Raw genomic sequence first — 11935 nt, forward strand, 5'->3', positions numbered from 1 at the left:
GGAGGGAGAGAGAGATGGGAGTGAGTGAGAGACGGAGAGAGAGGGAGAGAGAGAGAGAGAGGGAGGAGAGAGGGAGGGAGGGAGAGAGAGAGGGGGAGAGGGAGAGGGAGGGAGAGAGAGGGAGAGAGGGAGGGAGGGAGAGAGAGTGGGAGAGAGGGAGAGAGAGAGAGAGGGAGAGAGATGGGAGTGAGTGAGAGAGAGAGAGAGAGAGAGAGAGGGAGAGAGAGAGGGAGAAAGAGAGGGGGAGAGAGAGAGAGAGAGAGAGATGGGAGTGAGTGAGAGATGGAGAGAGAGGGAGAGAGTGAAAGACCGAGGCGAGAGAGGAGGAGAGAGAGATGGGAGTGAGAGACAGAGAGAGAGGCGAGAGAGAGGGAGACAGAGATAGGGAGGGAGAATGAGTGGGGGTGCATAGCCAGCGGGAGACAAAGAAAGTGAGAAATTAGAGGTGAGAAGGAGAGAGTATGATGCTGAGGAGGAGAGATAGGAGGACAGCAGAGGACAGGAATAAATGGGGTTTGGGGACATTAACCTTGATTTGCCAAATCTAACAAATTTGTGCAACTCAATCACGTCTCACAGATGGTTCACTTACTAACCACCTGTGAGATCAGATTCAGTGACACAAACTAATGTCTGAGATTCCAGCCAATCACATTAAGGGAGGCAAGTAGGAAAAGTGTACGTGTCAGTATACACTCACCGAGCACTTTATTAGGAACATTTTTACTTTATTACACCTACTTATTCATGCGATTATCTAAACAGCCAATTGTGTGGCAGCAGTGCAATGTATACAGTCATGTAGATACAGGTCAGGAGCTTCAGTTAATGTTCACCTCAACCATCAGGATGGGGGAAAATGTGATTAAAGTGACTTTGACCGTGGAATGATTGTTGGTGGTAGACCGGGTCATTTGAGTTTCTCAGAAACTGCTGATCTCCTGGGATTTTCACGCACACTAGTCTCTGAAGTTTGTTTTGCGTGCCTTGTTCCTGAGAGAGGTCAGAGGAGAATGGCCAGACTGGTCAAAGCTGACAGGGAGGTGACAATAACGCAAATGACCACACATCACAACGTATGAGTACATGTTCGGGGGCCCAGTGTTCAGAACAGAGATCATCAAATCACGATCCCCGAGGTCCGAGACCTGCTGGACCCTGCCTTCACCTGGGAGTCAGCTGTGAAAACCAGGGCCGGATGTGGATTTGATGGTCCAGATCTGATGACGGCTGGTCGAGAAACAAACAATCAACAGACGCAGCCCCCATCAGACAGCGTTTCTGACGGGGAGCGTACGTAACCGGGGAGGGGGGCACTAAACAGCGGAGGAGAAAATGACAGGGAAACAATGGGAACGGGGAGAGAGGCAGACAAACAACATATCAGGGCCAGAGGAGCCGATGGGGCGGAACAATACAACGCATTTACACAATGCCGCGAAACCAAACAGAGAAACGTCTCTATCTAAATAATAATAACACAAAAATAAAACGCAGACACACACTGTCTCCCCGACCATAAAACGATCAAAATTACTTCCATTATGCCCTCCACTCGCTCTGCGTCTCCTGTTTTTTTTTATTTCCGCTCATTTCTGGCCGAGCGGAGATGGCGAGGGGGGGGCGGGGAGGCTGTTTTGGTGGAAAAGCAGACGTCACTCTTTATAGAGCGCATAATGCGGGGCGCAGACTGTCTGGCCGTCTCGAGGAGCGAGATTAGAGGGGATCGTTCGGTCACCGCGTGACGTCCGCGCCGCGCGCCTAAAACCCGCTCCGTCGGTACGGTAACGAAGCGGCCGACCCCTGACCCCGTGCGTCGTCGTGCGTCACCGCCCTCCCGTGTGACCGGCGACGCTGCGGACAGGGTCTCCAGTACGGGGGGGACGCCGGCAGCCTCTCCTCCGCATTTTATGGCGTCGTGTGTAAGATTACACAGCCCTGTTCCCCACGTCACAGTCCTGGTGGGCCGAGAACTGTCGGTTTTCCACCCGCCCTTTACCTGGGGAGGGTGGAAAGCAGTTAGCTACCTGGGAGCTAACTGTTCGTTTAGCTGCCTGGGAGGAAGGGTCAGATTTGGATTTAAGGGCCAGATTTGAGGATCTGGATTTGGAATGTTCTGGAAAATAATATTAATGTTTGCATTTAAACAGTGCTTTCCTCACGCTGAACGTGCAGGCAAAACCCCTCAAACACGTCCAATGTGCAGCACCCACCTGGGCAGCCATTTTGCAGAGAGGGAGAGGATTATTATTTTTTGACAATTAAACTGGAGGAGGATTAGGTGGGCAGGATGAGAGAGCCAGGTTGGGGATTTTAGCCAGGACACTGGGGAACGCCCTACTCTTTGTGAAGAGTATCATGGAGTCGTTGATGGCCACAGTGAGTCAGGACCTAGATTTAACGTCTCATCACAGATAACGTGTCTCCTGCCGCGCTGTGTCCCCATCACTACACTGGGGCGTTGAGGTTCGACTGCCCGCCCTCGACAGGCCCACCAACACCACAGCCTGGGTTCTCCAGGAGCTCTCCCCTCCAAGTGCTAACCCAGCCCACACTTGCATATCTTCAGCCTTCGAAGTTTGGCAGCCATCTGGTGATGTGTCTGCTGGCTTGAAGTGCCAGACACTCCGATTTCCCTGCGCCAATCAGGTGTTCTGGCGCAGTGTGTTGTGTGATAAATCATAAACGCGGGCTCTATCGTCTGTATGGATGCAGATGGCGTCGAGGTGAACCGACACTAGAAAGTAATCAGCACATTTTTTTTTTTTTTTAAACTGGAGAAAAGCAGTTAAAACTGAAAAGAGAAAGCGTCACTCGGTTTGACCGAGCGGAGGCGGACTCACAGAAGTCATGAGGGGGCCGTAGAGGCGGTCCTCCTCAGGGTCCTGTTCCGTGCCCGAGGAGCCGGGGCGCAGTATCACACCAAGCCTCTGCAGGACAGACCTGCGTGTGGACACACAGGAAGCGCTTCAGCCTGTTGCACCACCGCGGCTGGCCCAGATGAGTGTTTCTGTTGGCGGTGTGGAGGGCGGGTGACTCAGACGGGACACGGCTGGTAATGGGGTAACCGCGTGAGTCAGGGGGGGAAGGGCGGGGCGTACCCCAGCCAGGAGCCACCCATCCAGAGGGGGGCAGATGGTGTACGGGACCCTCAGGTTGTGGCAGAGGAGCACCAGAGGGAGCAGCGCGTAGTCCAGACCACACTGCTGCACGGAGACGAACACCAGGGGGGCCTCCTGCAAGTACACACACACACACACACACACACACACACACACACGTACATACACACACACACACACGTGTACATACACACACACATGTACACACACACACACACACACACACACACACACACACACATACACACACACACACACACACACACGCACAGACACACACACATACACACACACACCCCACCCACACACACACACATACACACACACACACACACACACACACACACACACACACACACATACACATACACACACACACACATACACACACACACACGCACATACACACACACACACACACACACACACACACACACAGACACACACACTTCTAATTGCAGATCCAACTGTACATAGGAGTGCCGTGCATAATCGGCACTGTGGGAATAAATTAAAATACAAAGACTGCACAAATTGAGAGCGGGCCAGAAGTTTAAAGCAAAAGCTAATATTTCATTCTGTAATGCAAATGAGTCAGAGATGCTGTGATTGTTTATTGAGCCGCAGTGAAGACGCTGGCTGGGAGAGGGGGTTTAAGGCGCTCCTCCTGGGACCGTTTCGGTGATGGAAGGCACACGACGAGCCCACCACCGACTCGGTCATATCGATCGCAGCGTTGGCCCGAAACTTAACCGTTTGGGGCCCAGCGCATCCTAAACTCAGAATCGATGCCACAGCGCACACAGAAAACTGTGTGTTCACAGAAAAGTCAGATTACTCACAAACAAAACAAACTCTGGACTGGAAATAATTAGGCGTTAAGATGTGTACAAAACGTCCTCTTTCGTTCGTGACCTTCTCCTTGGTCCTGTGGGGCAGTCACACTGGCAGAATGACTGGGCCTCTGTCTATTGGGCTGGATGGGGTTAGGCTGGGTGTGTGCACAGAGAGAGAGATAGAGAGAGAGACAGAGAGAGAGAGAGAGAGAGAGAGAGAGAGACAGAGAGAGGGGAGAGAGAGAGAGAGACAGAGATAAAGAGAGGGGAGAGAGAGAGACAGAGAGAGAGGGGAGAGAGAGAGAGAGACAGAGAGAGAGGGGAGAGAGAGAGAGAGAAAGAGAGAGAGACAGAGAGAGGGGAGAGAGACAGAGATAAAGAGAGGGGAGAGAGATACAGAGAAAGAGGGGGGAGGGGGAGAGAGAGAGAGAGACAGAGAGAGGAGAGGAAGGGCTGAGGGAGCTCTACCATCTCGGAGGCTTTGTGAAGAGCAGCCAGCTGGGAGAGGTTGACCTGCACACTGCAGAACACAGACCCCAAGAGCCTCAGCAACACCCAGCTGCACACCCTGCAGAGAGGGAGAGGGGCCAGGGAGTGAGAGGGAGGGGGAGGGAGTGAGAGAGAGGGGGAGGGAGTGAGAGAGAGGGGGAGAGGCCAGGGAGTGAGAGAGAGGGGGAGGGGGCAGGGAGTGAGAAAGAGGGAGCAGGGAGAGAGGGAGAGAGGGCAGGGGGCAGGGGGTGAGGGAGAAGGGGAGAGGGGGCAGGGGAGAGGGAGAGAGAACAGTGCAATGTGTTACTTCTTCAACTTGCAAATATTATCCTTGGTTAATAACTAAATGCTTTCTTTTCATCTTATTTTTGTCTGTGTGTGTGTGTTTGTGTGTTTCTTTATCTAATACTTTGGCAGTATTGACTGCATTTCATGCCAGTAAAGCATATTGAATTTAATTGAATTTAGAGAGAGACCCATGTTGGCCTCTGCTTCCCCTGTGTTGTGACTGTTAAGGAGACATACAGTTTTTGTTACCCAAACATTTCAACATAACAATTTGTAAAGAACCAATGAGAGAGAAGGGGAGAGAGAGAGACAGACCTTTTGACCTTTAGATTCTGCTGTATTTTCATAAAGGAGACATACAATTCTTGCTACCCAAACATTTCATCATAAAATTTTTTAAAGAACCAATGGGAGAGGGAGAGATTATTATCTCCTATTTCACAAAATTATTGTTGGCAATGCTATTCAATGGACTGTCACGCTAATAAAGTATATCTGGATCTGAATCTGGGAGAAAAATACAGAGGGAAAGAGAGAGTTAAAAATATACTAAGAGGGAAAGGAATTTACTGGGTATGGGGGAACTGCTACGGGGGTAAAGGAGATATGACAGTATATTAAGATATGACAGTACATTAAGTAGAAATGTCAAAGACTCAAAGCGGTGAAATTCTCAAGGATCTACGGAGCGGTGCTCTCGTTACCGGAGGAGGATCGGTGAGATGCAGGTGTCAATGACGGGCAGGACGTGAGCGGCCCGCCCCCTGGTGGTCAGTGCCAGGTGCTGCGGGCCGCGCTGCTCAAACCGCCCGGCAGCCGCGGCTCTCTGCACCCTGGGCACACCGGGAAAAACAGCCGGTCACAGGACGCGAAACGAGCCCCTTCAGAGGACAGAGGCGCCGTTGTGAGCGGCGGCCGACGCGCAGCACACGCTCACGAACGCGGGCCCGTCCCGAGTGCAGCGCTCCGGCTGTGACGTACAACACAACGGGTCACTCAAAGGTCAGGCCCGCGTCGAGATAAAAGCCTCCGGGGGGCCGGAGAGGGCCAGGCGTCGGACGGGCGGCGGGCGGAATGGAGGAATATAAACGAGACGCGGGCAGGGGAAGAGAGGGAGGGAGATGGAGACTGGGAGAGGAGCGCTGCGTGTCAAAGCCGGCTGCGTTCCCGTGGTTTCCCCCCGACCGTCGGCCGCTCTCAGCGAAGGACGGCCTTCCTCGACCCCGCTAATTAATTGACCGTCGCGGAAAAAAAAAGCTCTTCAGCTACGGGACGCGTAATCAAAATCATTTCCTCGCTACGCCTCTCCTCTCTCTCTCTCTTTTCCCACACATTCTGTCGCTCTCTCTCACCTGGCGCTGGAGCAGACCCGGTCCGCCCTGTCGGAGGCAGGACTGGGGTACACCCTGCGTCCCCCCACAAACAGCACACAGCACACTCTCCGAACCAGCCAGCCCCGGTACCTGAGGGCGGCAGCGAGGGACAGGAGGAGAGCGGGGGGGGGGGGCTAGCATGCACAGACTTCACGGCACGGATGCTCAAATCAGTCCCTCGACACCAGCAGTGCCGCGGGCTTTCTCCTCTATCCGATTGTTCATTTGCCGTGTAAGGACACTGACCGGCCAGAGAATTAACTGACCTGAGGGTGCGTGCAAGATTAGCTAACGTTCGCAAACTTTTTTCTGTTAGTCAGAAACGTTAGTTAACTATTTGCGGTGCGCTGCAAACAAGAAGGGAGAGAACAAAAGTTGAGAATTATTGGTTTTATTAATGCACTTTAATCAATGTAATATTTGATCTCACCTTGAAAAATAAATCACAGAGAAGCAACAAAACAGCTAGCTGGCATTGTTAAATCTAAGTCACATCCATTTGAATTCAAAAAGCGTTGGTGGCGAACTAAATGGAATTTAAAATCGTTTAACAGTAACTGTTTGCAGCAAACAGTTTTCACACCTCTCGTGTACCAGACTGAAATCAGTCTTGAGTAGCAGGAAATAATGAAAACCAGCATGAAAAACTACTGGCCTCACAGGACAGATTTGAGTATCCCTGCGTTATGAGACCACAGAGATGTGATTTTGTACCTGGTGTGTGTATCCCTGCGTTATGAGACCACAGTGATGTGATTTTGTACCTGGTGTGTGTATCCCTGCTGTATGAGACCACAGTGATGTGATTGTGTACCTGGTGTGTGTATCCCTGCGTTATGAGACCACAGAGATGTGATTGTGTACCTGGTGTGTGTATCCCTGCTGTATGAGACCACAGTGATGTGATTGTGTACCTGGTGTGTGTATCCCTGCGTTATGAGACCACAGAGATGTGATTGTGTACCTGGTGTGTGTATCCCTGCGTTATGAGACCACAGAGATGTGATTGTGTACCTGGTGTGTGTATCCCTGCTGTATGAGACCACAGTGATGTGATTGTGTACCTGGTGTGTGTATCCCTGCGTTATGAGACCAGAGATGTGATTGTGTACCTGGTGTGTGTATCCCTGCGTTATGAGACCACAGTGATGTGATTGTGTACCTGGTGTGTGTATCCCTGCGTTATGAGACCACAGAGATGTGATTGTGTACCTGGTGTGGGTCTCGTTGACGGCCAGCAGGTCCTGGAAGCCCAGAGAGGGAGACGTCTTCAGCAGCTTCCAGCCCTGTGACACACAGAGACGCCCTCCCGTGAGACCAGATCCATCAGCCAGCTGACTCTTTACATTACATTACACTACATTAAGGGCATTTAGCAGAGGCTCTTATCCAGAGCGACGTACAGTTGATTAGACTAAGCAGGAGACAATCCTCCCCTGGAGCAATGCAGGGTTAAGGGCCTCGCTCAAGGGCCCAACGGCTGTGCGGATCTTATTGTGGCTACACCGGGGATCGAACCACCAACCTTGCATGTCCCAGTCCTTTACCTTAACCGCTACGCTACAGGCCGCCCACGGGCACTGGACGGTGACATGACACTGGCACTGGATGTTTGAACAGGGGCAGGCTGAGGCACATTCCCGTAAACACTCCCCTGAGATTTTAAACATCGGACCGTTACCCCCCCCCCCTCTCCCCACCTCGACGCCCCCCTCTCTCACCAGGCTCCTGGGGGCACACTGGTGGCAGCACTGCCCCACCGTGGGCCTGAACTTCCCCAGAAACGGAGCCACAGGCTTCAGCTTCTTCTTGATCTTGACTGCCCAGGAGAGCTGTGGAGAGACAGAGGGCCTGCTGAGCACCGCGTGCGCTCCGACACGCCGGGACGCGGCTGAGCGGACGCGCCCCGACTCCAGAACAGCACACAACGCACCCCGACTCCAGAGCAGCACACAACACGCCCCGACTCCAGAGCAGCACACAACGCACCCCGACTCCAGAGCAGCACACAACGCACCCCGACTCCAGAACAGCACACAACACACCCCGACTCCAGAGCAGCACACAACACACCCTGACTCCAGAGCAGCACACGGGCCCTCACACACCTCGCACACAAACTCACACACAAACTCACACACAAACTCACAGAAAGGCCACCGCTGACTGTTGAGTTACTGATTTACTGTGCTGAGCGGCTGTTTGTCAGATTTTTGTCCATTCCAGCACGTAAACATTAAGTACAAACTATTAGTAATAATGAGTAGGCTCATACTTTCGAAGAGTAAGTGAAACAGAAGTGAGAGCAGCACTAGCCTCGTATTACGTAGACACAATCTTTCGGGGGGAATTTTTGAAGGGCGGAGAGGCGATTTGACTGACATCAAACAAGGAGGGCGACATCAATGCGGATATTGATTGGAGGGGAATGGAAAATCAAGAGACATTTGATCGACATACACGCCTACTGGTACACGATGACATGACATCTCATAAGATTTTGTTTTCCAGAAAATGGACGGGGAAAAAAAGAAACATGTGGAAACTCACCCGGCTAGTTAAATCTCTGGCCAATCAGTGTCAATAAAGTATTACAATTTCATAAGCCTTTGGAGCATATGTGTTCGTATGGTGATGTAAAATCGACTAAACTGAGGAAAAAAGGACTTGAGGAAAAAGTGAAGTTTGATTTCAGCGTGTCGTTAGCTGACAAAGTGCACTCGCTTGCGTTCTGACTGACCTTACAGATCCTCGTCCGCTCTGTACTGGCATGAATATGCTCGCGTATGTGGGCTTCAAGACCGGCAACTGTGCTTACCTCGACGGTTAGCACTCCAAGCCTCAATTACCGAAAGTGCAATGCCATTTGAGCACCGCCGTTCCGTACAATTCTCCCTGAACAAACCCATTTAAAAGCATTTAGTTCCACAGAAAGACTGCACATCCATATGCGGTCAATTACAATCAGCACAGTGACCAGCGCTTAGGTTTCCAACAGCCTTCTGAGCAGCTAATCGATGAGTCAGGGGCGAAGACGGGCGGAGAGACCGGGGCTCACGGCAGCCTGTCCCGAACGCAGAGACGAGGGGCAGAGACGCTCCCGTCACCTGTAAGTCACTGCCCGGCTAATGTGTGAAGCGCTCGCGCCCACGCAATTAAAAACTTTTAATGAAAACGTTACGGAAAAGAGGAGGAAGAAGAAAGAAGCCCCCCTCGCCCCGCCCGTTCCGCTCGTGAACTGTAATCGGTTACATCTGCCGTTTGTTTTTCCGTTCCTTACGCTCGCTGTGGTCTGAAACGCAGGCTATCACTGCGGCTACGGCGTGTGCGTCCGCACGCTAACCAGGGGAGAGGCCCGCGCTGGAACCCCGGCAGGACAGCGTCCCATCCCGCTCCCAGGCCCGCGCCGGAACCCCGGCAGGACAGCGTCCCATCCCGCTCCGGAACCCCGGCAGGACAGCGTCCCATCCCGCTCCGGAACCCCGGCAGGACAGCGTCCCATCCCGCTCCGGAACCCCGGCAGGACAGCGTCCCATCCTGCTCCGGGAAACCCCGGCAGGACAGCGCCCCATCCCGCTCCTCCGAGGCCCCAGCCCTGCTCACCCACACGCCTCCGCCCAGCGCTAGCCGCAGTTGAGCCTTCAGAGGATCCTGCTGAACCTTCCTCCACAGTACTGCAGGTGAGGAACACAACATTTCCGTTAGGCACCGCTCTGGATAGGGACTCTGTGCAAGCCGCACTCGCGGGTAAATAAACCGTAAACTTAACTAATGTCCTATTGGTTCACACAGGGAAGGGCGTCACACGTTTCCATGGTAACGCCGCCGTTTTTTTTTTGGCTGAGGCTTGTGAGGACACTCAGATTAAGAACCGGATAATCTTTAACTAACAAACTATTGACATCTCCTTATGGCTGGTACTTGAGAGGACATGCTCATAGTAAGAACAGGATAAATGCTCGACTTTATCACAGTGTGAACCGTGAACGGCAGGTCAAGGAAAGATGGCCAAACTGGACGCAGAAAAACACAAAAAGCAAATCCAGAAAGTGTCGCTGCCAGTGCTGGATCGAGGATGAGTCACACCGCCGCACAAAATGTCCTCCGTACACAGCTTCCCAAAAAACCAAAAACCAAAAAACCAAAAAACAAGACAACGTTTCAATCCCTGAACTGTGGGACCACAGGGATCTCTGTCAGGCGACCAGACTGAAGTCACACACACACACACACACATAATTGTGAATAATCCGCGGAGGTCAGGGTGAGGTGAGAGGCTCCCGGCACACACAGGGGCCAGTTGAGGCCGCTCCACAGAGTCCGTCTCATCCGTTCCGCCGAGGCGCTCGCCCGGGGAGGGAGGGAGGGGGGGCGGAGGGAGAGGCGTAATTCGCTGGGGGACGCACGCTGAGAGGAGCGAATGAGCTGGCGCGATGCGGGCCTTACCGCTGGGCGGCGGGGCGGGGGGGGGCGCCGCGGGGGGGCCGTGTCGGGCGCCAGGTCGCCTCTCTCGCACAGCGTGTCTGCGCTCGTGATGGCTGGCATGCCAGACTGGGCAGCGGCACCGGGTCGTCTGAGTGGAGGGCGGAGCAGCAGAACATCAGACTCCTGCAACACACGCACGTGTACGCACACAGACAAAAACACATGCACACACAGACAAAAACACATGCACACACAGACAAAAACACATGCACACACAGACAAAAACACATGCACACACATAGACAAAAACACATGCAAACACAGACAAAAACACATGCACACACAGACAAAAGCACATGCACACACAGACAAAAGCACATGCACACACATTCATGCACACACATAGACAAAAGCACATGCACACACATTCATGCACACACATAGACAAAAACACATGCACACACAGACAAAAGCACATGCACACACATAGACAAAAACACATGCACACACAGACAAAAACACATGCACACACAGACAAAAACACATGCACAGACAAAAACACATGCACGCACATAGACAAAAACACATGCACACACATAGACAAAAACACATGCAAACACAGACAAAAACACATGCACACACAGACAAAAGCACATGCACACACAGACAAAAGCACATGCACACAAATTCATGCACACACATAGACAAAAGCACATGCACACACATTCATGCACACACATAGACAAAAACACATGCACACACATTCATGCACGCACATAGACAAAAACACATGCACACACATTCATGCACACATAGACAAAAACACATGCACACACATTCATGCACACATAGACAAAAACACATGCAGACACATTCATGCACGCACAAAGACAAAAACACATGCACACACATTCATGCACGCACATAGACAAAAACACATGCACACACATTCATGCACACATAGACAAAAATACATGCAGACACATTCATGCACACATAGACAAAAACACATGCAGACACATTCATGCACGCACATAGACAAAAACACATGCACACACATTCATGCACACACATAGACAAAAACACATGCACACACATTCATGCACAAATAGACAAAAACACATGCACACACATTCATTCATACATAGACAAAAACACATGCACACACATTCATTCATACACACACACAATCACACACGCAGTCACACACACACAAACACACACACACATACACATGTACGCACTGCAGACGTACATGTGCACAGATGGAGAGGAGACATGCACACGCACTCACACACGCAATCACACACACACGCAGTCTTAAAAACCAGCAGCCACACAGTTTATGATCAACATACAGTATAGTAGAGCACTTGCAGCGCATTCTCAGTTCTGAACAGTG

At 51.8% G+C, this 11935-nt stretch overlaps 1 protein-coding gene across 1 annotated transcript in view; it reads right to left on the reverse strand.

The window, feature by feature from the left end:
- Positions 1–10572, reverse strand: part of gpat2 (glycerol-3-phosphate acyltransferase 2, mitochondrial) — a gene marked incomplete at its 5' end in the record, with an annotated part of 32664 nt that extends 22092 nt beyond the window's left edge. The window contains 8 exons of the mRNA XM_061259472.1: positions 2844–2946; positions 3112–3236; positions 4427–4526; positions 5440–5568; positions 6088–6198; positions 7321–7394; positions 7830–7940; positions 10555–10572. Coding sequence (XP_061115456.1) covers positions 2844–2946; positions 3112–3236; positions 4427–4526; positions 5440–5568; positions 6088–6198; positions 7321–7394; positions 7830–7940; positions 10555–10572 — 771 coding nt within the window. The remainder of the gene's footprint in view (positions 1–2843; positions 2947–3111; positions 3237–4426; positions 4527–5439; positions 5569–6087; positions 6199–7320; positions 7395–7829; positions 7941–10554) is intronic.
- Between the last annotated feature and the right edge of the window lie 1363 nt (positions 10573–11935).

The sequence above is a fragment of the Conger conger genome, chromosome 11 (genome assembly GCF_963514075.1).
Source record: "Conger conger chromosome 11, fConCon1.1, whole genome shotgun sequence".
Classification (NCBI taxonomy): Eukaryota; Metazoa; Chordata; class Actinopteri; order Anguilliformes; family Congridae; genus Conger; species Conger conger.